The 23,683-nt window shown below is 48.8% G+C and overlaps 1 protein-coding gene across 2 annotated transcripts; it reads right to left on the reverse strand.

Moving 5' to 3' along the window:
* Positions 1–317: 317 nt before the first annotated feature.
* PSTPIP2 (proline-serine-threonine phosphatase interacting protein 2) lies at positions 318–22,892 on the reverse strand. Of its 2 annotated transcripts, XM_074856616.1 has the most exons (15): positions 22,838–22,892; positions 14,396–14,496; positions 12,108–12,185; positions 11,162–11,196; positions 9,463–9,569; positions 7,755–7,817; positions 7,194–7,292; positions 6,947–6,992; positions 6,487–6,566; positions 4,805–4,903; positions 4,190–4,286; positions 3,797–3,878; positions 2,754–2,788; positions 2,168–2,225; positions 318–1,735 (listed from the first exon to the last, which is right to left on the reverse strand). In XM_074856616.1, exons 1-14 carry the CDS (start codon positions 22,868–22,870, stop codon positions 2,176–2,178), a joined length of 1,005 nt encoding a protein of 334 aa, XP_074712717.1. In that variant the 5' UTR covers positions 22,871–22,892; the 3' UTR covers positions 318–1,735; positions 2,168–2,175. The 2 variants fall into 2 exon arrangements, with proteins under 2 accessions (XP_074712717.1, XP_074712718.1); XM_074856617.1 differs by lacking the exons at positions 14,396–14,496; positions 22,838–22,892 and adding an exon at positions 12,413–12,491.
* Positions 22,893–23,683: the final 791 nt, after the last annotated feature.

Here is a 23,683-nt window from a genome sequence, read left to right on the forward strand (position 1 = left end):
TAAAGAAACTGCGCAATATATTACAGAGTAGATACTCTTCCAGCCCTATGTGGTCTGAGTTGATGGCTAATCACAAGTACTTGTTCTCATGCCAGCCTTCCTTGGAGTGTTCTTCTCCCACAGCTGTCTTGGTACTGAGCGAGCACTGAAATAAAGGCTGAACAAGGATATGCTCTGTAGGCTTCCTTCCAGGGGAGGCAACTCACACAACCTGAACACCTAGGGTGCTTTGAAGGTGTACCAGCCCCAGCCCTGACAGACAGTGAATGTGACAACCTTCAGAAAAAAAAACATATCCAGCACACAAGTCTCAAAACTTATTTTTAAAATATGTATTTAAAGAACTAAGTCTACAGCAGGCTCCTTTAGAAGAATATTTGTACACTTGGTCTTTCAGAAATAAAACAGGACAACTGGTTCCTTGACACGTGCACTTTGCATAGTGCATTATAATGCAGCAGGACAGATGTTAAAGCTCACCGTGATCTTCTCTGCACACGGAAATACAGTAAAAGCCCCAGGGACCAGGGAGCTTAGGCACACACTGAAATCATGCAGATTCAACTTGAAGAACATCATACAACGAGCAACTCCTGTTGCTCCAAAGTTAGCCACCTGGCACCAGGTTTAGACAGCTAAACTGTCTTCGTGTCCTGTGTCCCTGTGTCCAGTGTCATAAGGCACTGAGGAGCTCTTAAGCAACGCTGCACACAGGGACTTCGGAGAGACCAGCAACCCTGAGGCATGTGAGCTTCTGAATCAAAGCCATATCATATATATAGTAACAAAAAGGGCAGAAACTTTGAGGAGACTTGTTCAGAAAACGAGTTTCATGGCTCCAGCCCAGCATTAGTAGCTAAGTTTGTTTCCACTGGTGCACAGTCAGAACAAGTCCACAGTTTAGGGATTCCCAGAAGTTAATCAAATGGGGGTTTTCAGAGCCTATCAGGGCCAAGCTATACTATGAACCTAAAAAAACGCAAGCCTCTAGTTGCAGAGGCGGTTGGACCAACGTCCTTCAGATCCCCAACAATGTTACAAGGTGCAGCAGTTTGCAGCATGTTTGTAGCAGCACAGCCTCTCACTAGGTAGCTGCACCGTGGACTGCTGCACCAGGCAAGATGCAAATCAGCTTCCAGTAGCAGCACTTAAGCCTGGAGCACATCTACAGCTAAGCCAGACACATGGTGTAACTGTTGGTGCTCCTCTAAGTAAGTGCCCTGAGAGACACAAGCGAAATTAAACCTAAATTATAAGTGTAATTACCATTAATGAAAGACTTTAGAAATGGGGAAAAGTATAACCTGAGATCTGAGTGGAATACATATGCCATGAACACAAGCCAGCGTGCTCAAAACTTCACGCAGCGCTCTGCTCAGCATGTATGACTTCTGAAGTTATCTGGGGAGTGGGAGGCTCCAGCCTCTCCTAGATGGCTGCACTTTAGAAGAACTTCAAATCAAAAACTTCTTCTGACACAGATCAGCCCTGTGTCTGGGTCCATGGCTTGTATTCCTTTTCTTCATGAGTGTGAAGATGGGATATCCATCCAAGGAGTTGGCTGATCAAAGGCACAGATTTTCAGTAGGCACTTTCTGAATGTATAAGTAATTATCAGAGTCCTTAAATACTTTCTTAAAATGGAGAAGCACTTCAACTCTGCGCAGCTGGGAATAACTGGAAACACCACCTCTGCCATGCTGTCCAGACCGACAGTGTCTTCTGCCTGGAGAACCTACAGAACAGGATCAACAGCATCTAAACCACAGCTCCAGCTCAGACAGGTGATGGGAGGGCTGACATCATCATCGCTCCCAGTCAGCCACCTCAAAATGTCATGCCTTAACCAGTGGCCTTTCTTTCTCCACTGTCCCTCCTCTGTGTAGCTACACAGAATCACAGAATCATCTAGGTTGGAAAGGACCTTGAAGATCATCTAGTCCAACCATTAACCTAGCACTGACAGATCCCAACTACACCATATCCCTAAGTGCTATGTCGACCCGACTGTTAAACACCTCCAGTGATGGGGACTCCACGACCTCCCTGGGCAGCCCATTCCAACACCTGACTACCCATTCTGTAAAGAAATGCTTCCTAATATCCAGTCTAAACCTTCCCTGGCGCATCTCATTAAATCCTTTCTCCACCAAATGTGAGTACTTACTGTGGCTATTAGTGATGTATCAAGCTGTAGCCGTCGACTGTGGCATAATCAGGCTCACCTGAGACGTAGAGCACAAAAAAAGTTAGGTCTGCTCATGAGAAGTGCTTGCTACAAGACTTTACACAGGACAGAAACACCACGTACTGGCCACCCGTGTTAAAGGGATGGGAGGCAAGGGTGAATGAAGTTCAAAGAGATGACTTGATTTGCCAAAGAGCCAAAGCAGGACCTCATTTTACCAAGTCCCGCTGCAGTATCCCATCGCTGAAGTGACCCTGGGAATGATACAGCTCGTGCTGTTGAAGCAGAGAAAGGTCCAAACTGCAGAGACTGGTGGGATCCCAAGCTTAGACATCCTTAAGCTTCAGAAATGCCCGCATGCAGGGCTTTGATCAGAACTTCTCCTGGGTGAAACCTTGCCTCCAGAGTCAGTGCCCAACTTCCCAGCATCGCAGTGCGGACTGGACTTAGAGCCCAAGAGCTTTACCTAAAGCAATCCCTTTAGACAGCTCATGATCTGATGAGGAAGAGCAAAAGCAGAGAGTTCCTCTGTGGAGCCAGAAGCCCCATAAAGCAAGTAACTCACCTGGCGCACTGGTCGGGGTGGGCAGAGGTCCCCTCCTGCACAGAAGGAAACACAGAGCTGAGGATCTGCATTGCCCTGTCCCTGCGCTCCCCAACTGCCCTACCAGAGCTGGTGGGTGAGCAAGAGGTTTGGCCAGGCTGGGCTTTATGGAGGCCTGGTACCAAGGCGTGTCATGGTGGGCTCACCACCAACAGGCTGCTTGGCAAACATGGAAATTGAAGCTGATACAGTGAGGGAGATGAAAAAGTGATGAGAAAGCACTAAGTTCAGGAAATATTCACAAGGGAGCCTCAGGGCATGCCTTTTTACATGCCTTTGCCCAGAGTGAGACATCAGGAAGCCATAATTGGACATGACTCCTCTCCCAGTGTGACAGTCAAAGTGGCACACTCATCTTTAGCAACAGTCTTCAGCCCTGAATCGTCATCTTCCCCCTCCGGCAGAAGCATCCTTCACCGTGTCCTCCCTGCCCAGCTTCTGTCCCAGGATCTGCTGTTTCTCCCTCTACCCATGCACGCTTTTAATCGATCCACCTCTCCTCAGAGAGACAGACCACATGGAGAACCATGCAGGGAAGCTCAGAAGGTTTCATTCTGGTATCAAAGGCTGCTCTGGAAGGGGGCTCAGATAGTTCCCAGAGACATGAAACTCTAGTGTTCCCCAGGCTGCCTTGCTTTTCTGCTGTCCAAGCACCGCAGCCTCTCATTTCCACGCAAAGGACTTCTGGAATAGGCTTGGTACAAGAAAAAATGAGGAGACCCTCACCACAAGCACTTTCAGAATAGATTCTCAACCATGAGAAGGGAGAAACGACCCCAAAAGGGGGAGCAAAAACCTCTGACTGGCTTAAGGAGGTTTTTGAACAGCTTATAGTAGGCAGCACATTGGCATAACTCCTGCTGTGATGGACTACATAGCATGGGAAATATTTTCCTCTAATACTCCCAAGCCTCCAATAGACGGAAAGCAACAAAATATGGGGTTTTGGGGGGAGAGCATCATCTCCAATAGCAATTGCAATTGTATGTGTTAATGTCCCTTACCTTGATATAGGTACAGGAACCGGACTTCTCACAGGAGTTGCATTTCTCTGTGTATTATAGTAGTTTTCATAAACAACAGGAGCTAGGAGAAGTTAACAATAGTAAAGTCAGACCTTTTGTAGTCATAAACTACTTTCATACTAACATTCAGCTGCTAAGTCTTTCCCCTCTCTGGGAAAATGCCTAATTGGGAAATTAAAAGTTACAGAAAGGGGCGATTATCTTCAGTGACTGGTGATAAGTGGCAGACTAGTGCTGCATGTCAGTGAGTGAAAGGAGGGATGTTGCAATATCGATGTTTTTTGCATCTAAACTGATGCTGATCAGAGCAGCAGCTCCATGAAAAGTACAGGGAAGTCAGCACTACTTTGTGAGATTGTACTGAACTCTTACCTGGAGCCAAACTTCCAGTTTTGCGTAAACTTACAAAAAAATCAATATCCTTCTCAATACTGCACATTTCTAAACTCTTGCGGATTTCCTCATATTTCTGCCAAAGAGAAAAAAAAAGCATTTCTAGACATCAACTGAAAAAACAAGAGGTTTTTTTCCGATCATTTATCACACATGGGGTAAAAGCCCAGTGCTCACCCAGGACACAAGCGTCAATGGTAGGCGAATCATAGAATCACAGAATGGTTTGGGTTGGAAGGGACCTTTAAAGATTACCTAGTCCAACCCCCCTGCAATAAGCAGGGATGTCTTCAGCTAGATAAGGTTGCTCAAAGCCCCGTCCAACCTGACCTTGAATGTTTCCAGGGATGGAGCATCTACAACCTTACAGGGCAACCTGTTCCAGTGTGTCACCACCCTCAGAAATTGTGGGAATCCCAGAGGAAACCTCATCTGCAAGCGCTCTGACCAAAACTTTCTGCCTGCACACTCATGGGGACGTCTAGTGGCTGATCAAAGGCCACAGCCCAACTCAGACATAACACAGCTCAGTGCACAGGAAAGCAAATTGGGCTCTGAAAAATGAAGGTATGGAGAGATCTTCATTTGACATACCTCATCATTCTGGACGCAGTCCTGGGAGAGCTGGTTGACATGAAGCCAGAGGGCATTGCGGAAGTAGTTGATCCGCTCGCACTCCTGAGTTTCAAAGAACTGGAACGACACAGACAAACCAGCCCTAATGTCTTTAAAACAAGAGCAAATCTTTTGTATTCTGAATGTTTCTCATCCCCAAGTGTGACTACAAAGACAACTGTCCTCATTGAGCAGCAGGTGGTGGTGGTATCCTGTAGGAAACATGGAAACCACAGGTCCTCCAGTTTGTCCAGAGGAGAAATCATCCCTCTCCCCAACCAGGTATTTCAAAGATGAGTGTTAAGCTCAGGAAGGTCTGCAGGACCGATGTGGATGTGGTCACCCAGCATACTGCACCCTCTGGGGAGACCAAGCCAGCTTCTAAAGGCAATGTACGTTCCCTATGCACCCCATGGTCCTGCAGACCCAGCTCACTTCACTCCCACAGGTACAGAGCAATAAAAAAGCACTGGGGATGTATGAAAACAGAGGCATTGACTGGTTGGTCTTCTCCCTGTTTCCTGCCCAAACCTTTTCCAATCAGGTTTAAACCCAAGTCTTTTGAAGTCTGCTGTCTGGTAGACCTCAATTTCACGTGCCTTTATACATTTCCATGAAAGATAACCTTTCATCCCAAGTGTACATATGCACTTGTTATCAGTCATGATCTTTGCAACACACCAAGGGGGAAACCTGCACGTGATCCACCTGCAGAACTGAAACTACTGCTTCTCACACCCCACCACGAGGGAGGCTTCTGGAGACCTCAGACACCAAAAGCACACCAGCACTGAGACACCAGCGCACACCACACAGAAGAGACAGCAAATTCCACTTCAAAGGAAAAAGTAAAATAGAAGCCTGAGGAGAAATAGCTTGGGAAGGGATTATTGTGGCTGGAGATGGGCAGACCTTTTGCAAGCTTGCAGCAGACCTGGGATAAAACCTGGATCTCTGCAATCCCTCTCTATGGTTGGTCACAGATCACAGGCGGCTGCAAGAGACAGGTCAGCAGCAAAGCAGCTCCACGTGCGGTCCTCTCACCACCAGCTCTGGACTTCCCCAGTACATGCTAAAAATCCTTTCTAGACCACTTCGCTATGAGACAGTCTGCTTTAGGCAGATAGAACCGCTCGGAGGGGTTCCCACACTACCACGTGGTCCATAAGAGGAAAGGCGAAGGCCTCCTGGTGCATGAGGATGACTTCACCCACCCTGTGTCCGCAGCCCGCCACCAGCCTCTGCTGCAAAGTCATTTAAAGTCTTTCACAGTTTCAGTCTGCTGGGTGGTCTTGCAGCTACAGCACATATGGGCCTCAAGTCACCAGGTGTGCAGAGGTGACCATGACCATGACTGTTCAAGGCAATGGCAACACTGAACGTGCAGGCAGGTAATGGGCAAAAATGTCACTACTTAGTGCATTGACTGTCAATTTTAAAAGGTGGTGGAAGAAAAAAAATAAAAACAAAGAAAGAGTGGAAACCTCGAAGTAGTGGGACATTGAATCCAGAAGCCATGTGTGAGACAAACGCAGAGTTAGCTGCAACATCTGCCAGAGGAATACACAGAAGGCAAATCTGCTCTGTCCCTGACCTCTGCAGCAAGGGGATGGACATCCAGAGGACTACACTGCCATATGAAGGTGTTTGGGGGCATTTACCTCGCAAGCTTTGATGTGCTCTTTCTGCCATTCTTCCCGAATCTTCTCCAGTGTGGTAACGTTCTGCTGGTAACTCCTGTCTGCAAAAGAAATCACATTGTCATCTGACTAACATTGATTAGAAAAAAACCTTCACTAGAAGGTAATATGTGAAGCCTGGAATGCCTGGGATGTCATGGAGAAATCAGCAGTAACTTGTGAGGTCAGCTATGGGTGGGCACTGCAAGGGAACAGAGCTGCACAGCATGGCAGAGGGTCATGCCATGGGAGCAGCCTTGGTGGGACCACGAAGGCTTCTCCAGGGCAGGTGCCCACCTCTGGTATCTTGGGCACATGTTTCTGAGGAGCCATGCCTGACCCAAGAGCTGGAGCTTGCCCAAGAGCCTTGCCACAACTTCACAAACCCCTGCCCCAGGAAACACTGCCCTCGCCCTCCAAACGCTGCCGTTTCCACACTCACCAGAGTCCTCCAGAGCCGATTTCGTCTGAGCCAGCTTCAGGAACAGCTGCCAAAAATTAAAGAGAGAAGAAAAGTAGAGGAGAGCCTTGGTGCATCACCAACAGCACTGCAGCCCAAACAGGGAACATCACCAGCCCTCCTGTCTCACCCCAAACCCCAGAGCTGGGAAAAGAGGGATGGGGCAGAAGAGCTGCAAGAAGAGACACCACTTTCTCCTCCTGCCCCACGGCCACCCCCCTCTCTGTACCTTCTCCTGCTGCTTCTGCGTCACCAGGTTTGCGTTGCGGTGCACAGCCTGTTCCGCCTCATCCTTATCCCTGCAGCGCTGCTCGTAGAGCCGCTTGGCCTAGGAGAGCCACCAAACGGGGCAGGAACATGTCAGCAAGCAATGAGATGCAAATACAGCTCGCCGGAGGCTTTGGAGGAAAGCACAGCCTACGAGTGAGGAGGCAGGTGCAGGCTGACAGCTGAGCAGGGGATGGCACACAAGGTCCCAGGTGCCCTACTGCCTGGGCAAAACTGAGCTTACGAGACAAGCTGCTCTTCACGCAAGATGAAAAGCTCATGGCAATCAAGTCCATTACATCTAAATTACTCTTATCAACCGCTGCAAGGCTAACACCAGACATGTCCCACTTATAGTCTTCAATTTTGCTGAGCATGCCCTGTACACCACTCATGCAGACACAACGCAGGGACTTGTAGCAGAAGAGGAAGACCTTCACATTTAAGTCAGCCCCAGCACCATGCATATGCATGTCAGCAGCATTAACCCATGCAGCAAGAAACAGCAGCACACTTGGTTTACCTCCATGGTCTTCTTGTACTGCAAATTCCTGTTTTTGTGAATTGCCTCCATTATCAGCTCTATCTGTGAAGACAACAGATCCAGAGTCAGCACATCACTGACCATCAAAGCTCCAGGATGAACTACGTAGCTTAGAAAAGGAAGAGGCACAGACTGAGATGGGTTTAAGGACCCTCTTCTACCCAAACCGTCTTCACAAAACCCATCTGAGACATTCATCTTTCTATGATTCTATCTAAGCTTTCACTGGGGTATGCAAAGGTGGCCTACAAATGCAATCCTAGCAATACACAGTACTCTATTGACTCCATATGGTCTGACAGAATTGGGAAGCCCGCTCCCCTCTGCAAGGTCCAAACCAGCCCCTGGTTCTAGCAGTTTTTCCTCATTTTCCAGACAAAGGAATCTCAAGCCGGAAGAACTTAAAAGGCTTGCCAAATTTAGCAGACCCTATGGGAATCATACAGCACTATACTGGGGCCAGTTCTGTAACATGTTTACCAGTAATCTGGGCGAAGGGATCGGGTGCACCCTCAGTCAATTTGCAGATGACACCACGTTGTGTGGGAGTGTTGATCTGCTTGAGGGTGGAAGGATCTACAGAGGGATCTGGACAGGCTGGAGCGATGGGCCAAGGCCGACTGTGTGAGGTTCAACAAGGCTCAGTGCCGGGTCCTGCACTTGGGTCACAACGACCCCATGCAACGCTACAGACTTAGGGGAGAGTGGCTGGAAAGCTGCCTGGCAGAAAAGGACCTGGGTGTGTTGGTCAACAGCCATATGAACATGAGCCAGCGGTGTGCCCACGTGACCAAGAAGGCCAATGGCATCCTGGCTTGTATCAGCACTAGCATGGCCAGCAGGGACAGGGAAGGGATCTTACCCCTGGACTCGGCACTGGTGAGGCCACCCTCGAACACTGGGTTCGGTTTTGGGCCCCTCACTATAAGAAAGACATTGAGGGGCTGGAGTGTGTCCAAAGAAGGGCAATGAAGCTGGTGAAGGGTCTGGAGCACAAGTCCTAGGAGGAGCAGCTGAGGGAACTGGGGGGGTTTAGCCTGGAGGCTGAGGGGAGACCTTACCACTCTCTACAACTGAAAGGAGGTTGTAGCGAGGTGGGAGTCGGTCTCTTCTCCCAAGTAACAAGTGATAGGACAAGAGGGAACAGCCTCAAGTTGCTCCAGGGGAAGGTTTAGGTTGGATATTAGGAAAAATTTCTTCACCAAAAGAGTTGCCAAGCATTGGAACAGGCTGCCCAGGGCAGTGGTGGAGACACCATCCCTGGAGGTATTTAAAATACGTGTAGATGTGGAACTTGGGGACATGGTTTAGTGGTGGACTTGGCAGTGCTGGGTTAATGGTTGGACTCGATGATCTTAAAGGTGTTTTCCAATTTAAATGATTCTATGATTCTATATACATGCTTTAAAAAAATTCTCGTTTAGGCTGGAAACCCTGGATCTGAGCCCCTGCTGAGAAGGTGCGCAAAGGAGGAGATGGCAGTGAGAAGGAGGAAGTCAGAGGTTGCTGCACAGTTCACCAACACGGTTGCAACACGTAGGAAGGAGCTCAGGGCTTCCTGGCAGCAGCAGTCACCGGGGGCACAGCGGGGGCCAGGGCATGGCAGGAAACACCGGCCAGGAGCAGCCCATTGCCGGGGCAGGATCAACACCCTGTGGCAAAGGCATGCACTCCTATAGTGCCTGACCTTTTTCCGATGCAGTTTTTGCTTTTCCCTGAAGTCTTCCATTTTCTTTGCTTCCTCCCGAAGGGTTTGTGCCAGCTGGATGTGACCCTGTCCCACATTGTCTATCTCTGCAATGAAAAAAAATTAAAAATATATATATATACCTAAAAAGACTCTGTTGCTCAAGTCAACTTGTAGCTGACATCAGACTGACTCCACATCATCCATCCCCTTGCAGAAATGTGTAAAAGCAGCAGCACTTCTGAAGCAGCCTCCGAGCAGCACTAGCCTACGTGAGGAGCTATTCAGGATCAGTCCTGCTGGGGCCTGCCCTTCAGTTTAAGAAAACTCATATCAAAAGAGTTTATTCAAATGACCATTCACATCTCCCCCTCAACCAGATGAATTCAGGCACATTTGGACACATCACAGCCTGAAGCAGCTGTCTGTAGGAAGTGTTGGCCCAGTCTAGCAGGCAACCAACTTGGGGCACAGAAAAAATAATGCTAAAAAATGTCAGGCTCATCTTGCTGAAGGAGAGCAACCATACCACAAAACACCACCCCAGCAAGTTTGTCAAGGGAGCTAAGCCCAACTATAGCTCATGATTCAAGCCCCAGTTCCGTTTCAAACACTCAGCTTAGTGTTTGAAGGGCTGAGCCTTGTTAGGGAGGTGCTGGCCACCAAGGTTCAGGGCAGCAGACAGACCTGGCTGCGGCAAAGAGTGGACTCAGCACAGGATGGCAGAGTGCTAGACCTTGAGGTATGGATGCTGGCTGCCTGTACCCCAGCGGGCTGTGACACATCGCAGTGAAGGGATGATGTAAGTTGTCCAAAGCGTCATATTTTAGATGCTCTGATTAGAATCACAGAACCATTTAGACTGGAAAGGACCTTTAAGATCATCGAGTCCAACCATTAACCCAGCACTGCCAAGTCCACCACTAAACCATATCCCCAAGTGCCACATCTACATGTATTTTAAACACCACCAGGGATGGGGACTCCCCCCCTGCCCTGGGCAGCCCATTCCAACGCCCAACAACCCCTTCTGCAAAGAAATCCTTCCTAAGAGCCAGTCTGACCCTGCCCTGGCGCAGCTTGAGGCCATTCCCTCTTGTCCTGGCGCTTGTTCCTTGGGTCAAGAGACTCATCCCCCCTCTCTGCACCCTCCTTTCAGGGAGTTGTAGAGGGCCATGAGGTCTCCCCTCAGCCTCCTCTTCTCCACACTAAACCCCCCCAGTTCCCTCAGCCGCTCCCCATCACACCTGTGCTCCAGAGCCTGCACCAGCTTCGTTGCCCTTCTCTGGACACGCTCCAGCACCTCGATGTCTGTCTTGTAGTGAGGGGCCCAAAACTGAACCCAGTGTTCGAGGTGTGAATTACTGTGTATGTGTGTGAAGAGAGCAAGGCGAGCCAGTCCAACAGACTCCAGCTGAGATTCTGTTGTACAGTGCAAGCACAACTTCTGAGCTGCAGTCAGCCCCAAAAGCCCAGGAGATCCCCAAAGGGATGCCCTGTGGGTCTCCTCTCGCACCCATGCCCTGGAGCACTCCATCCCTCACACGCTGAACTGAGCCAGGCCAGGAGGACAGCCTATGCCTGACCCCAGCATCACACTGTTTTGGAGCTTTCTCTGCCATTTTCTTCCTAAGCAGCTGCCTGCAGGTTTTGGCGCTGCCAAGTGTCCTGACAAACACGAAGAAGAAAAATTACTTACGTTGCTTGAAAACATCCAGGGATCTCTTCAGTGTGCTGAAAAACAGGCAGAGCATTAAAAAGAGTGAGAAGACACAGCCAAGTGCAGGCATCAGCAAAGCACCTGTCCCAAAACAGAGAGCAAGTCCCTCACTCGATGCCAGCCAAAGCAGCTCGAAGCAGGTTTATTTATTATCTTTACACCTCTGTCTTTTTCCCTCTCAGCAAGTATAACACAGCTCACTTGATTTGAGATCTACTTCACATCTTTCTACACACTGGATGCTATTAAAAATCCTGACTTTCATAACAAATGTTTCAGGCAACCTCCTAAAAGTATCGTTTGGGACATATGAACACCCTCTACATGGTGCATTGGCCAGTGGTTGGAAATGTAGGGAACTTTTCTCCCTATTAATATAGTACAATGAAGATCTCAGAAACTGTAAATAAATGATCAGAGAATATCAGACCCGGCACATATAAAGTACAGAAACAAAGCAGGAAGCAGAAGGTGCCAAGGGTCACTGGGGAAGTGGAGACCTACTCAAGAAGCCAACCGCAGTGACCACAGCACCCTTGTGGGGTGGTAACATGCTGGGCTTTGAAGATTTGCATGGTTTGAGTCAAGGAAGTACCTGTACTTAGCTCTAGACACAAAAGCAGTCAGCAGCAAACCCAAGGTCTCATGATCCTCAGCCCTCTGCTGCCCACATCTCGCCTGAGCGTCTGCGGTGCTTTGGTTAGTCTACAGGTGGTGGGAACGTGGTGGAGTCCAACTCATTTATTGGCAAAACCCAACCCAACTGTGTACTGTTCATTCACAAGACCAATTTCACATCATCTTCTGGTAGCATCCCAATCACATTTCAACACTGTTTTGATTCTCACAGTCTCCTTCCTTCTCCTTCCTTGCTCCAGGTAAGGACACCCATAAAAACAAAACACACACAGGACTGTGAACTTACTTCAGCTCTGTCTGCCCGCAGGGCTTCTTCTTTGACAAGTTAATGAGCTCTTTGCCATACTTTTCTTCTATAATTGCCCTGTTGGGGAAAGAAAGAAATGAGAGGAAGTTCTTATTTCAGAAACTGATAGTTGTTTTCAGCAGAGGCCAAGACCTGCTCTTAACACCCTCACTGTCTCCTGAGCTGCTGCAAACCAACTGTGGACATTTCGCTGAAGGAAGACTGTTGTTTGCAGTTACCCAACAGTCTTTCTAGTGAAAACATTTCGTTTTGCTGTGTCTGTGGTCCTGATATGTTGCTCTCACCATCTCCCCATGTCCGATGGGTGCAAGGACCACCTCCACAGGAGATGGAGGACTAAGCAGCCAGTGCAGCTGGTGGCTAGATGCAGCCAGGTGAGTCAGCTGAGTAGTTTTTAGCTCAGTTTCCTATAGGAACAAGGCTCGTGTGATCACACATTTTCTGCATCTCGGCCATCAGCATCTGTCGTTCCATCCACACAAAGTACTTTGGAATCTGATTTGTCTGATTTAAACCAAATGGGACAGAAGGGACCTCAAAGCCCACTCAGCCACCATACATGCACCCCAAAACACAGCTGGGCCATTTCAGCTCTTCAGGACTTTTTAAAATGAGGCAATAGGTAGTCTCTCCTGCCTGCCTCTGATTCTGAGGGAGAACACTTGAAGAAGAGGCCACATCTTGTGAGGTAACATAAATAACACCTTTGAGAGATTGTATTGTCCTCCCCTCTTGGAAGAAAGAGGCGGGGGGAAAGAAAGCCCGTGTGTTGCAGTCTAAGAACAACCATCTTTCTGCAGTTGCTTTGAAATCTGTACAGAAAACCAGGGCTGCACTCGCTTGGTCAAATGGAGGTATCTCCATCTGGGCAAGCCAGATGCCTGCAGTCAGTGGAGAGAAACAAGTACTGCTAGAGGCTTGCATTGGAAGGTCTACTGGATAAAATAAACAGCTTCCTAAAATGTCTGTATCTCTACTGCTGCAGATGCATATGTTGTTCATTTCTAGAGTTTGGGTTCACCTAACTTAACTCTTTAAAAACTCCAAAAGCATGTAGGGAGGTGAAAAAACTAAAGATTATAAATTGATTATTTTTCCTCTACCTAACAATATTCCCATGAACTTCCTTTTGAGACAAAGCATCACATCCAACAGGCATGTTCTCCGTGGCTGAAACCATATAACAGCTGTGCTGTACGTGGAGAACTGGGTCATGTTCAGAGGGGTGCCAGTAGCAAGTCCAGGTCCAGCCTCTAATGTCCTCCTGTCTAGACACTTTGGTGGGAACCTGCACTTCCTTCAACAGCAAAGAGGAACGGGGTACAGGGTGTGGAGGAGGGCTTTTGCACTTTCTCCTTTGTCACAGTTCTCAGGGTTCAGCAAGTGGTTCCTCGAGCAGCTGGAAAGCCCAAATTTTCCTGGAACATGGGATTACAGCCTAAACAGATGTCAGTGCATTAGACACTTTTAACTGCAGGTTCTTCTCCTCTTCATCCCCATTACATTTGTTCCAGGCTGTTTTGTACCAAGTCTTGTATTCAGAGGTTTGTTTTCTCCAGTTCTCAATATCAAAATTACATTCATTCAGTGTCATTCTACCACACTCTTCATATTTAGCCTTTGCTAACCAGGTGAACCATAAAGTCGAAACAAAGGGCCAGATCATCTCAGTTGTGCCTTTGTAGCCACAGAGCCTCTGCTTAGGTCATATCCTCAGATTAATAAATGCACTATCTAATGCTACTACTTTTTAACATAAAATCTGTGGGCTGTCCATAGTGTACAAAGAGAAATTCAGGACAAAGCTGTGCCTCTGCTATGCCAAGGTCTTCACCTGATCTTCTGCAAACTGAACTGCAAGGTGAACTTCATGGGAGAGCATGTGGCCTGGGCAGGGCACTAACAGCTGCAAACACATCAGTACAGAGGTCTGACAACACGTAAGAATGAATTATTAAACTGCTCCTGATTCCTCTTTCTTTTTAACAGACAGTTCAAAAGGTGAGCATCAAACTCTGGGCACCATCACTGCCTCGCAGCTGAGGATTCCTGGCATGGACTCCATACCACAGCACCAGCCATGCAAGGAAAGGACAGTGTAAGAAAACAAGCTCCTCATCAGCCAAAAATCAAAGGTGGTTTAATACAGTGGATGTTAAACATCCACGTTAAACGTGACAGAAACCTAACTGGGAATATAAGGAGAAGTAGTGCCACCACCCCACTTCTCAGGTCAGCCCAACCTGTTTTCAGAGGCAGCTCCATACCTTTCCTTCAAAAAGTCTTCAAACTCTTTGCAGTTCTTCCTGCTGTCATTCAGATGTTGAATGATGCTGTCGTAGCCAACTGTGCTTGTCAGATCCGTACTCTGAAAACACAAAAACAGGAGTCACATCCTCATCAGTGCAGTCCACAGCCACTGCAACCTTCAGCAGCATTTGCACAAGTGATGGCTCAGCTTGGAGCAAGTGTGCAAGGGCCTCTTGATGAGATAAGATCTTTTAGGGGTGGGAGAGGCTCCAGAATGAGAACAACGGTGGCAATTTGGGACAAGGCATTTCCATGACTTTCAGAAAATGGAAATGCTCAGTCCTACCACATCCTATTGCTCCCCCCTGGCCTAAGCACAGCTGGCCCCACAGCACATGGCATCTCCTCCTAGGAGCTTAGCTGTCAGCTCTGACTTAACGAAATCAAACACTATGAACCCTCCAATTCTCTAGATATAGCCCCTCTTACTACTGCTCCTCCCAGTTTCTTCAGACATGGAGATGGATCTTGGTTGGAGGTGACTTGTACTATTCTGGGCATCATCTTCATATCCATCTGTAGGAGTCTATATCTGGACTGGAGGTGAATTTATCAGACCTTCCTGCACAGGATCACTGAGCTATGGGCTTCTCTTGCTGCCCTCACAGTAATGTATGGATGCACCCAATGACTGCTGCTGCAGCAGCCTTCTCTTTGGCCTTGTAAAAAGCAACACTGTCCCACATATCACTTCAAAACACCACTGCAAAGATCATTTCCCTAAGTACCAGGTCCTCCCCACCACTGCTGTATGCCCTCCAACACATTACACAGGGGTAGCTTCTTCACTCCCCACAAAACATCACAGCCATGGAGAGGTCCTGCCTCCACCACCCACAGGTGGAGCCACAATGATGTAGGTGGGCTAGGGTGAAGGTTGACTAACTCTACCCCATTCTTTCCTCATAACCATGCCTGGAAGCAAATAGGAAGTAAATTAGGACAAATAATGGATTTTTGCCCTATGACTGTTGAGTATTTACCACCCTGGAGACCCGGGCTAAGAGCAAGGCTCCTAAGTGCTGTCATAATAGGAAGAGATGCTTTGACCATGAATCCTTCATCTCTGGAAGAAGCCTGAAGCAGATGCAGGGAGCTGAGCAGAAGGTGCTACCTGTCATCTTCTGCAAAGAGGACCAGTCAGTGTTGCACAAAACAGCACGGGAGCAAAAAATATAGGGAAAGAGGCTGCAGAAAGGAAGCAATGGTAGGAGCAGATATGAAACTCAGGGAAAGGAAGAAAAAGTCACAAACGGTTATTAAGAAGCTTGAAGAGGAATAATGGCAGGACAGAGAGATTCAGAAAAATGTTTGAAGCCAGGATGAGAGTATGCAGAGAACTGGGATGAAAATATGGGCAGCAGAAGGGGGGATTTCCCGGGAGGTCATACCTCTTGCAAGAAATGAGGAGGAACAGGACTGGTATTTGTGATAAATGAAGGATTTAATTATGTTGACTTCCCTAAAGAGTCTATGACTTGAATGTCAGTGACCAGAAAGAAAGAAGTGGAGATCTGGTGGAGTGGGACCTGAAGGAAAACCCCGGGTATCCCAGACCAGCTTTGCTCCGCCTGTGGCATGCACAGGAAGAGAGGACTGTGGAGCAGAGGCTAAGCAGAAACCAAAACACTTTCTATTTCTTTACAAAGCACAAACATCCCTCCAAAATGGGCTTATTACTGATAAGCCCGCTACTAGTTCTCAGTTTGCACAGTGTCTTTGCTAATCAGGTCTGTGAAAAAGGAAACACGCTTGCACTGAAGTCAGTCCTCAGTTGCAAAACACAGGAAGGTCCTAACTTGACTTCCTATCCCTGGTTTCAAAGGAAATAAGATGGATGCAGAGAACAACTGTCGGTCACTGAAAGCCTGGGCAGGATGGAGCGGTCAGACCCGCATTGCTGCATGTCAGGGGCACCCAAAGGCTCCTGCACCCCACCCTGCTGCCTGGGATACCAGGGCTCGCTGCGCCAGGCAGAAATTCCAGGGGAAAAACTGGGAGCATCCATCAAAAAGAGCACTAAGCTCTTCATTTTATCACTCGTCCTCCTCCAGCAGAAGGGTTTAATTCCAGCACGTATCTCCTAAGTGCCAAGACTGAACCAGACATCCCAGTGCAAGGTGTATCTGAAACATGGGAGGTGACAGAGACAGTGGAGGTTTCCAAGAGAGCTACTTGGAAGGTAGGAGGAGCTCCTGATCCAGAAGGAGCTGGACAGGGTTGAAACCAGCCTTTGCAGCACCCTTCTGGGCAGATGTTGGCATGGAAAGAATATAAAGGACCTGCATGACTGCCTGTGGGATGTCCCAAAGGCAGGGCTGTCAGGGAGCAATGAAAGAGGAAGGGCAACGCAGCAAGCAGAGAGCCATGGGTGCAGGGACAAGATTTAAAGACATAATCAACCAAGCCAAAGACAAATATGGAGGATGGGGAGTTGCACCAAGCCCTCCTCAACCAGAGGGATGCAGGAGGATGAACATCTTTCTTCCCACCCTGCAGCACACGGCTGTCATGGTCCTCCCCGCTGGGCAGAGCTCTGAGCCCACGTGCTATCTGGAGGACAGCCCATGGAAACTACAACTACAAACCGATGACAAAGCAGCAGCTGATGTTTCCCAAGCCCACAGGGCTCAGCAGGACATGCCCCCCCTTCCCAACCTGCTGCCCGGATTTGCACCATCCTCTCAATGGACTCAATGAGGGGAAGGAATTTGTGTGTTTGTTGTGATATTTTGGGGTTTGTTTGTGCTTTTATCCAAGAGAAGCTAAAATGCTCTACTGGGAATCTGAAGTAACATTATGACCTTGTGTGAGCCACAGCTAAAAGGCAAGCTGCTGAGCTTGACATTTCCATCTTCTACCCCACTTTACATGGAAAACTCTCTCCAGAACACACCCTACAAAGCCATTGACATAGGAGAATCAGAGAATCATAAAATCCTTGAGGTAGGAAAAGACCTTTAAGATCATCGAGTCCAACTGTTAACCCAGCACTGCCAAGTCCACCACTAAATCATGTCCCCACGTGCCACATTTACACGTCTTTTAAACACCACCAGGGACGGTGACTCCACCCCTGCCCTGGGCAGCCTGTTCCAATGCTTCACAACCTTTTTGATGAAGAAATTTTTCCTAATATCCAATCTAAACCTTCCCTGGAGCAACTTGAGACCATTTCCTCTCATCCTATCACTTGTTACCTGGGAGAAGACACTGACCCCCACCTCGCTACAACCTCCTTTCAGGGAGTTGTAGAGGGCCATGAGGTCTCCCCTCAGCCTCCTCTTCTCCACACTAAACCCCCCCAGTTCCCTCAGCTGCTCCCCATCACACCTGTGCTCCAGACCCTGCACCAGCTCTGTTGCCCTTCTCTGGCCACGCTCGAGTCATTCAATGGCCTTTTTGGAGTGAGGGGCCCAAAACTGAACCCAGTCATCAAGGGGCAGCCTCACCAGTGCTGAGTACAGGGAGACGATCATTTCCCTGTCACTGCTGGCCACGCTATTGCTGATACAAGCCAGAATGCCATTGTCCTTCTTGGCCACCTGGGCACACTGCTGGCTCATGTTCATACGGCTGTTGACCAACACACCCAGGTCCTTTTTCTGCCAGGCAGCTTTCCAGCCACTCTCCCCTAAGTCTGTAGCGTTGCATGGGGTTGTTGTGACCCAAGTGCAGGACCCGGCACTGAGCCTTGATGAACCTCACACAATCAGCCTTGGCCCATTGCTCCAGCCTGTCCTGATCCCTCTGTAGAACCTTCCTACCCTCAAGCAGTCTGTCCCAGCCTTCCCAAAAATGAAAGGTTTGGGGCACTGCACTGCTCATGAACCATTGCTTGAAAGATCTTTATTTATGCAGAGCTCTTAGGATCTCTCTGCAGCCTTATCTGCCTAGATAAAGACAGCAGGAACTGCATCACTATTTCAGTAGTTGAAAACACCATGCAACAATAAATAGCTGTGCTATTCTTGCTCATGGTTAGTACAGGTTCAGAATCTCTCAGGGTCCTGCAAAGGTTGCTGAGACCAAGAAAAAGGCTTGTGCTGGTGGTTGCAGGGAGCAGGGTGAGGAGAGCAGGAGATGCTGCAAGAGGCTGCAGCTTCTCCCCATCCGATAACCAGATGGGTGCAACAGGACAGACAAAACTCATTGCAGATAGGAAAAGGACTCGCTGCAAATTTGCCCACCTGAGAATGGCATCCTGCAAAAAGCAGCTTTTTGATTAATAATTTTCCATTGGAAGTTGACTTCCCCTATGCCAACACACCTACCCTGCTTCTCCCAGAGACACTGACAGCAACAGACCATCCCCTCGACGCAATCACTTCTTCCCGCAAACCCCACCTTGTTCCTTTCAAACGATGACCTGAGAATTTCATAACGCTGCAGATAAACCCCACACGCCAGTCCCCATTTAGAGAAGGACAAGCAGGAGTAAGGGGAAGTGAAACGGCCCAGCCAGTATCACACTGTGAGTCAGCAACCAGGGAATGAACTGAGGAGCCAGGGGCTGGCAGCCTCCCCCATCCCCTGACAGCGGGAACACAGAAAAAAGGAGTTTATCCCCAGCCAGCCTCATAAGGCACCAGCACTCCCTTGCTCTACGAGGGGCAAAGCATTTTTCCCCCACGCTTCCTTTGTGCCATTGCAAAAAGAGATGCAATAGCTCTTTCCGATGTGTTGGGTGTAAATAAGTGTTTTCAGATACTTTGCCACATGCTTTGTTAGAAAATTAAATATGCCAGTGCAGCTTTTACTGCAGATGACTTGCCTGAGCCATGGGTTGTTTTAGCAGCATCTCTTTTTCTTGGCATGACAAAGAAATATTTGAGAGTGCCTAAAACATTTAGATACCTAGGTCCAATTTTCAAAAATCATTCGACCAGGCCAACCTCACTGAGAGTCAGCAGGACCCAGACTTCAGCATTATGTGCTTATTTTTTAAATGTTTTACCAAATGCTTCTTTTCAATGCACCCTGCAGTACGCTGCAGAGAGCAGTGCACTGGTTTTGTCTCATTAAAAGCAAAATGATCAAAAATCCACACTCCAAGTTGCAAGCTGTTAGCCAATAGATCACACTTAAAAGTGGTTTTTAGCATTATCATAATTTCTATTTTTCCCACATAGTTTTACAGGACCGAACTGCTCTGACGAGACACAAAGCTTTGCTGTTGGGTTACCTGAAATACTGTGAAAGAACAGGCTTGGGGAGAACCAAGCACGTAGCAAGAAAATTATTAAAGGGAAAGAAGAGACCTCGTATAGTAAAAGAAGAACAGCAGCTTGCAAAAACAAATGAAAACAAAACCCCGCACTTGCTCAACTTGTGGCAATCACTACAGGCAGGGCAAGGGGAAATAAACATGATCTTTGGCATATTTTTATTTTTGCACAGCTCTTTTGCAGGCAGCTGCAGGCAGCACAGGCTGCAGGAGGGAGCATCACACGAGCCAGGGCATTCGGGGCGATGGACGTGCATCTTTGGGCACCTCTGGACCTCAGTAGGATGCAAAAGAGCAAACCCCTTTATTTAAGGAAATTTATCATCTTGTGCTGAGACCTAGGAGCATAAGCAAACTTGGACGAAGAGAGCAAAGTCTCAGTGTGCTTTCCCGCCGCAGCGCATCATGAGCATCACACCATGAACTTTGACAGGAACCAGGTTCCAGGCAGTAAAAGAAACACAAAGACACGTACCCCCACCGAGAAAAAACAGAACTTCCGGGGTTTAAAGCTAAATTAGTTCACAGATAAGGCTTGAGGCACAGTCCCACCACCTCAGCAGAGCAAGGGGGGCTGCAGCTTATCCCCACAAAGAAATTCTGCGGTCAGCATTCACAATCAGCTGCATTTCAAAGGTGGAGGGTGCAATACCAAAAATGGTTCAGCTTTTGTGGGGTTTGGTTATTTTTCAGACTTTGTTCTATCAACTGGAACATCCTTTCCCTGGAACCCTCCCAAAATCTCCCCTTTCCCATCTGACCGCTGTGAAATTACTTGCTTTGTCAAAGAAGAGTTCTTCTTCCCTTTTCGGCTTAAGCAAAGTAATTTAAGAGGAAAAATTGCAGGAGGAAGTTTATGCTCTCTCACAGCACTCAACAGCAAACGAAGCTGGGTGAGCAGCCCTTCGCACCTCACCTAACTTTGTTTCTTCTGCACATTTCTAGTTCCCCCTCTCCCTCCCCAGCCCTCACAGCTGATGCACAGTCACCCATGCGTGGCGTGGAGACTGCTTGGGGTGGTACCTGCCTTTTCCATGGGCCAAACGACCGCAGCAGGGCCTCGATCTCTCCACTGAGTCATGTCCATCACGCTCCCATCCAACCTCTGCCCCAGCTGCCTGCCCCAGGCATGTTTCCTCAGTCAGGGGGAGCTGAAGCACACAGGCTTCGGAAAGAAAAAAGCGAAGCAAAATCCCTGGATACACTGAGAGTTTTGGGCTCAGCAAGAGGACTATTCAGTAAACAGATCTGTTTGCTATAAAAGGGACCAGGCAGGCATGAGCACCCCAGGAAATATCCCAGCTCCTGCTCACCATCAGGGCTTGGGGCAGCTCCTGCCTGAAAGGGCTCAAACAAATGAATTTCTAATAATTATTAAGACTAAACTGTGATGTATGAAAGCTTTGCTCGTGTTTTGCTTCATTTGTTTCTCAAGGACTCCTGACTCCTCAACTGTTTCCTTAAGTCTCTTTGTCTGTTTAGGTAAGATTAAAACGCTCGTTAGGCTCCCTACATAAATCACTAATGCAGACTCAAGGCCTTCAATGGACACTTGGACAACTCCTAAAGTAGGAAAACTGAAATAAGGGCGACTTGAACAAAGAGACACAGAGACCCTATTATAAGAAAGATGATTCTGCTGATTTAGGAAGAAGGCACCTGGACTTTACTTCACAGCACACGCTCTGGAAAGAAGGTCAACTGGTGAACACTGTGAGGAAGACTGCTTACTTCTTCCCTTGATCACCGAAGACCCCCTCTCTATTTTTATTACGCATGCTCAGACTATATAAATGAATTCTGGGAACTCATTATCATAAGACACCCCTTTCCAGGAACTCTAATGAATATGTATTTGTATATATATAAACTGATGTCCCTTGCTAATTCTTGGGAGCCTTTATGGTGAAGAATCCCCACGGCAACCCCAGCACTAGTAATAAAAAATATCTACTTAACAGTAAAAAAAACTTTTCTGTTGAGTCAATTTCTTTGTTTCATGCCCCTGTATTTTCTCCCACTGAGCTCTCTCCTTCAGGATCCTCCTTCAAAAAGCACCACGCCGCAGCAGGAGAGGAACGAACTGAGCAGCACTAGCCAAAGTCAGCCCCGTGGCGAGGAGCTCTTCTTCAGTCCAACGCGCCACCGAAGCACGACAAACCACGTCTACTCAGCACTCCTGGCATCGCAGTTATTCCCCCCAGCCTGGGAGACGCTGCCACCACCCTCGCATCCCTCCCCTCCTGCACATTTGCGAAGGGAGCACTGTGGAAACTTCTTGGCAACAAATAGCTGTGAAACAGCTGCCAGATGCAAAGCTGGCTTTATTTTCCAAGCCAGGTTTGATACCTATGTGGGATTTACATATTTGACAGATAACACACTAATGATGTGGGGCGAGCCCGGTGCTCTGCACTTACCCCTCTCATTCCACACACGCAGGAGCCCAAGACCCGGTGCCCACTCCACCCAGGGCCCACGGACCTTTCCCCTGTCCTGCAAGATGGGAGCAGCTTCCCAGGCATCAGCTGGAAAGCCCTGAGTGCCCTTCACGGATGGGGACTTTCAGACTCGAAAGGCAAAATTTTGTCATTTATTTCCTAGTTGCCCACACACCAGGAGGAACTGAGCAGCCACAGCACCGATGCTCTGCGGTGGCTGTTGAGAACTTCTCCATTCCCAAAAGCAGCGTTTAGACTCAAAAGAGTAAATCGTGGCTTTCTCAGAACCGTGGCTTTTGCTCTGCAGCTCAGCAGCTGGCAGCAGCACACGAAGGACTCGCTCCTAGCCTGGGATTAGCTCGACATCGAGGGATCTTTTCTGGCCATGGTGTTTCCGAGTAGTTCACCGGTGGCCAATTAATATTCTCAGTCCCCAGCCTGGCACCAACTTCCTCCAGCACGGCAGCGGCAGCTCGCCACGGCGTATTTTGGCTGCCTGGGGCATGTCTCGAAGCCACGGCTCTCAGGACGGGCAGCGCCTGCCGGGGGATGCTCAGAGCCTTCCACAGCCACCTCAGGACCACCAGGGCAGCTTTGGAGCCAACTCTGACCAGAAAGGGGTGACCCCCACCCCCCAACCCCCGACCCAGCTGTGATCCCTCGCCTCCAGCTGTGACACCCACCCCACTCCCGGGCTCTGGCTGGGTCCTGTCCCTTCTCCCCCCACTCACCCAGAAGTGGTCCTTGAACCGTGACTCCCGCATGCTGCTGCCACCACCGCTGCCACCGCCACCTCTCCCGCCCCCGTCCCCGTCCCGCCCCGCCTGCCCGGTTCCACCCCACGGCGCAGTCACATCCACCCACCCCACTCGCTGTATGGACGTTGGCCGTGAGCTCCCGGGTGTCTGTGGGTTGGGGGAGCGGGGTGTGCTGCTGTTGGAGATCAGGTGGGGATGAGAGGGACGGCGTCGCTGCGCCATGGGGGGAAACCCACGAGCGACGGTCGAAGGGTCTGACCCACGTGGCTTCACAATGGGAAAAGGGAGCAGAGGGTGAGCACAGCCGTGACCACCAGACCAGAGGTTGCTGGAGTGTTTTGGGAAGGTTTCACCACACGTCCTGTTCTCCTTAATTTTTTAGGGGCCACAAGATGCTGGGTGGGCGACCTCTGAGTGGTTCTTAAAATTTAAGATGGAAGCAGATGAGCTAGAACACTGTGTGCTGGAAAGCCTGAATCACACCCGCTGCTCTAACCTGCTGCCTCTGCTTTAGCATGGGGACAGCTGAGACAGTCCAGTAATGTAAAAAAAATGGCATTTTCCACTTAATTAAGTCACCTGAGGCCACTGCCACTTGGCAAACGTTTCTGAGGTTTATACTGAAGAAATCAGGTTTGCATGGATTTTTCTTTCAGAGTTCATGGCTGCCTTGGCAGCAGAGATAGTGTCACATCTATGTTTCAGATCTGAGTCACAGAATCACAGACTGGTTTGGGTGGGAAGAGACCTTAAAGATCATCCAGTCCCAACCCCCCTGCCATGGGCAGGGACACCTTCCACTAGCCCAGGCTGCCCAAA

This window comes from Strix uralensis, chromosome Z (assembly GCF_047716275.1).
Source record: "Strix uralensis isolate ZFMK-TIS-50842 chromosome Z, bStrUra1, whole genome shotgun sequence".
NCBI classification, from domain to species: Eukaryota; Metazoa; Chordata; class Aves; order Strigiformes; family Strigidae; genus Strix; species Strix uralensis.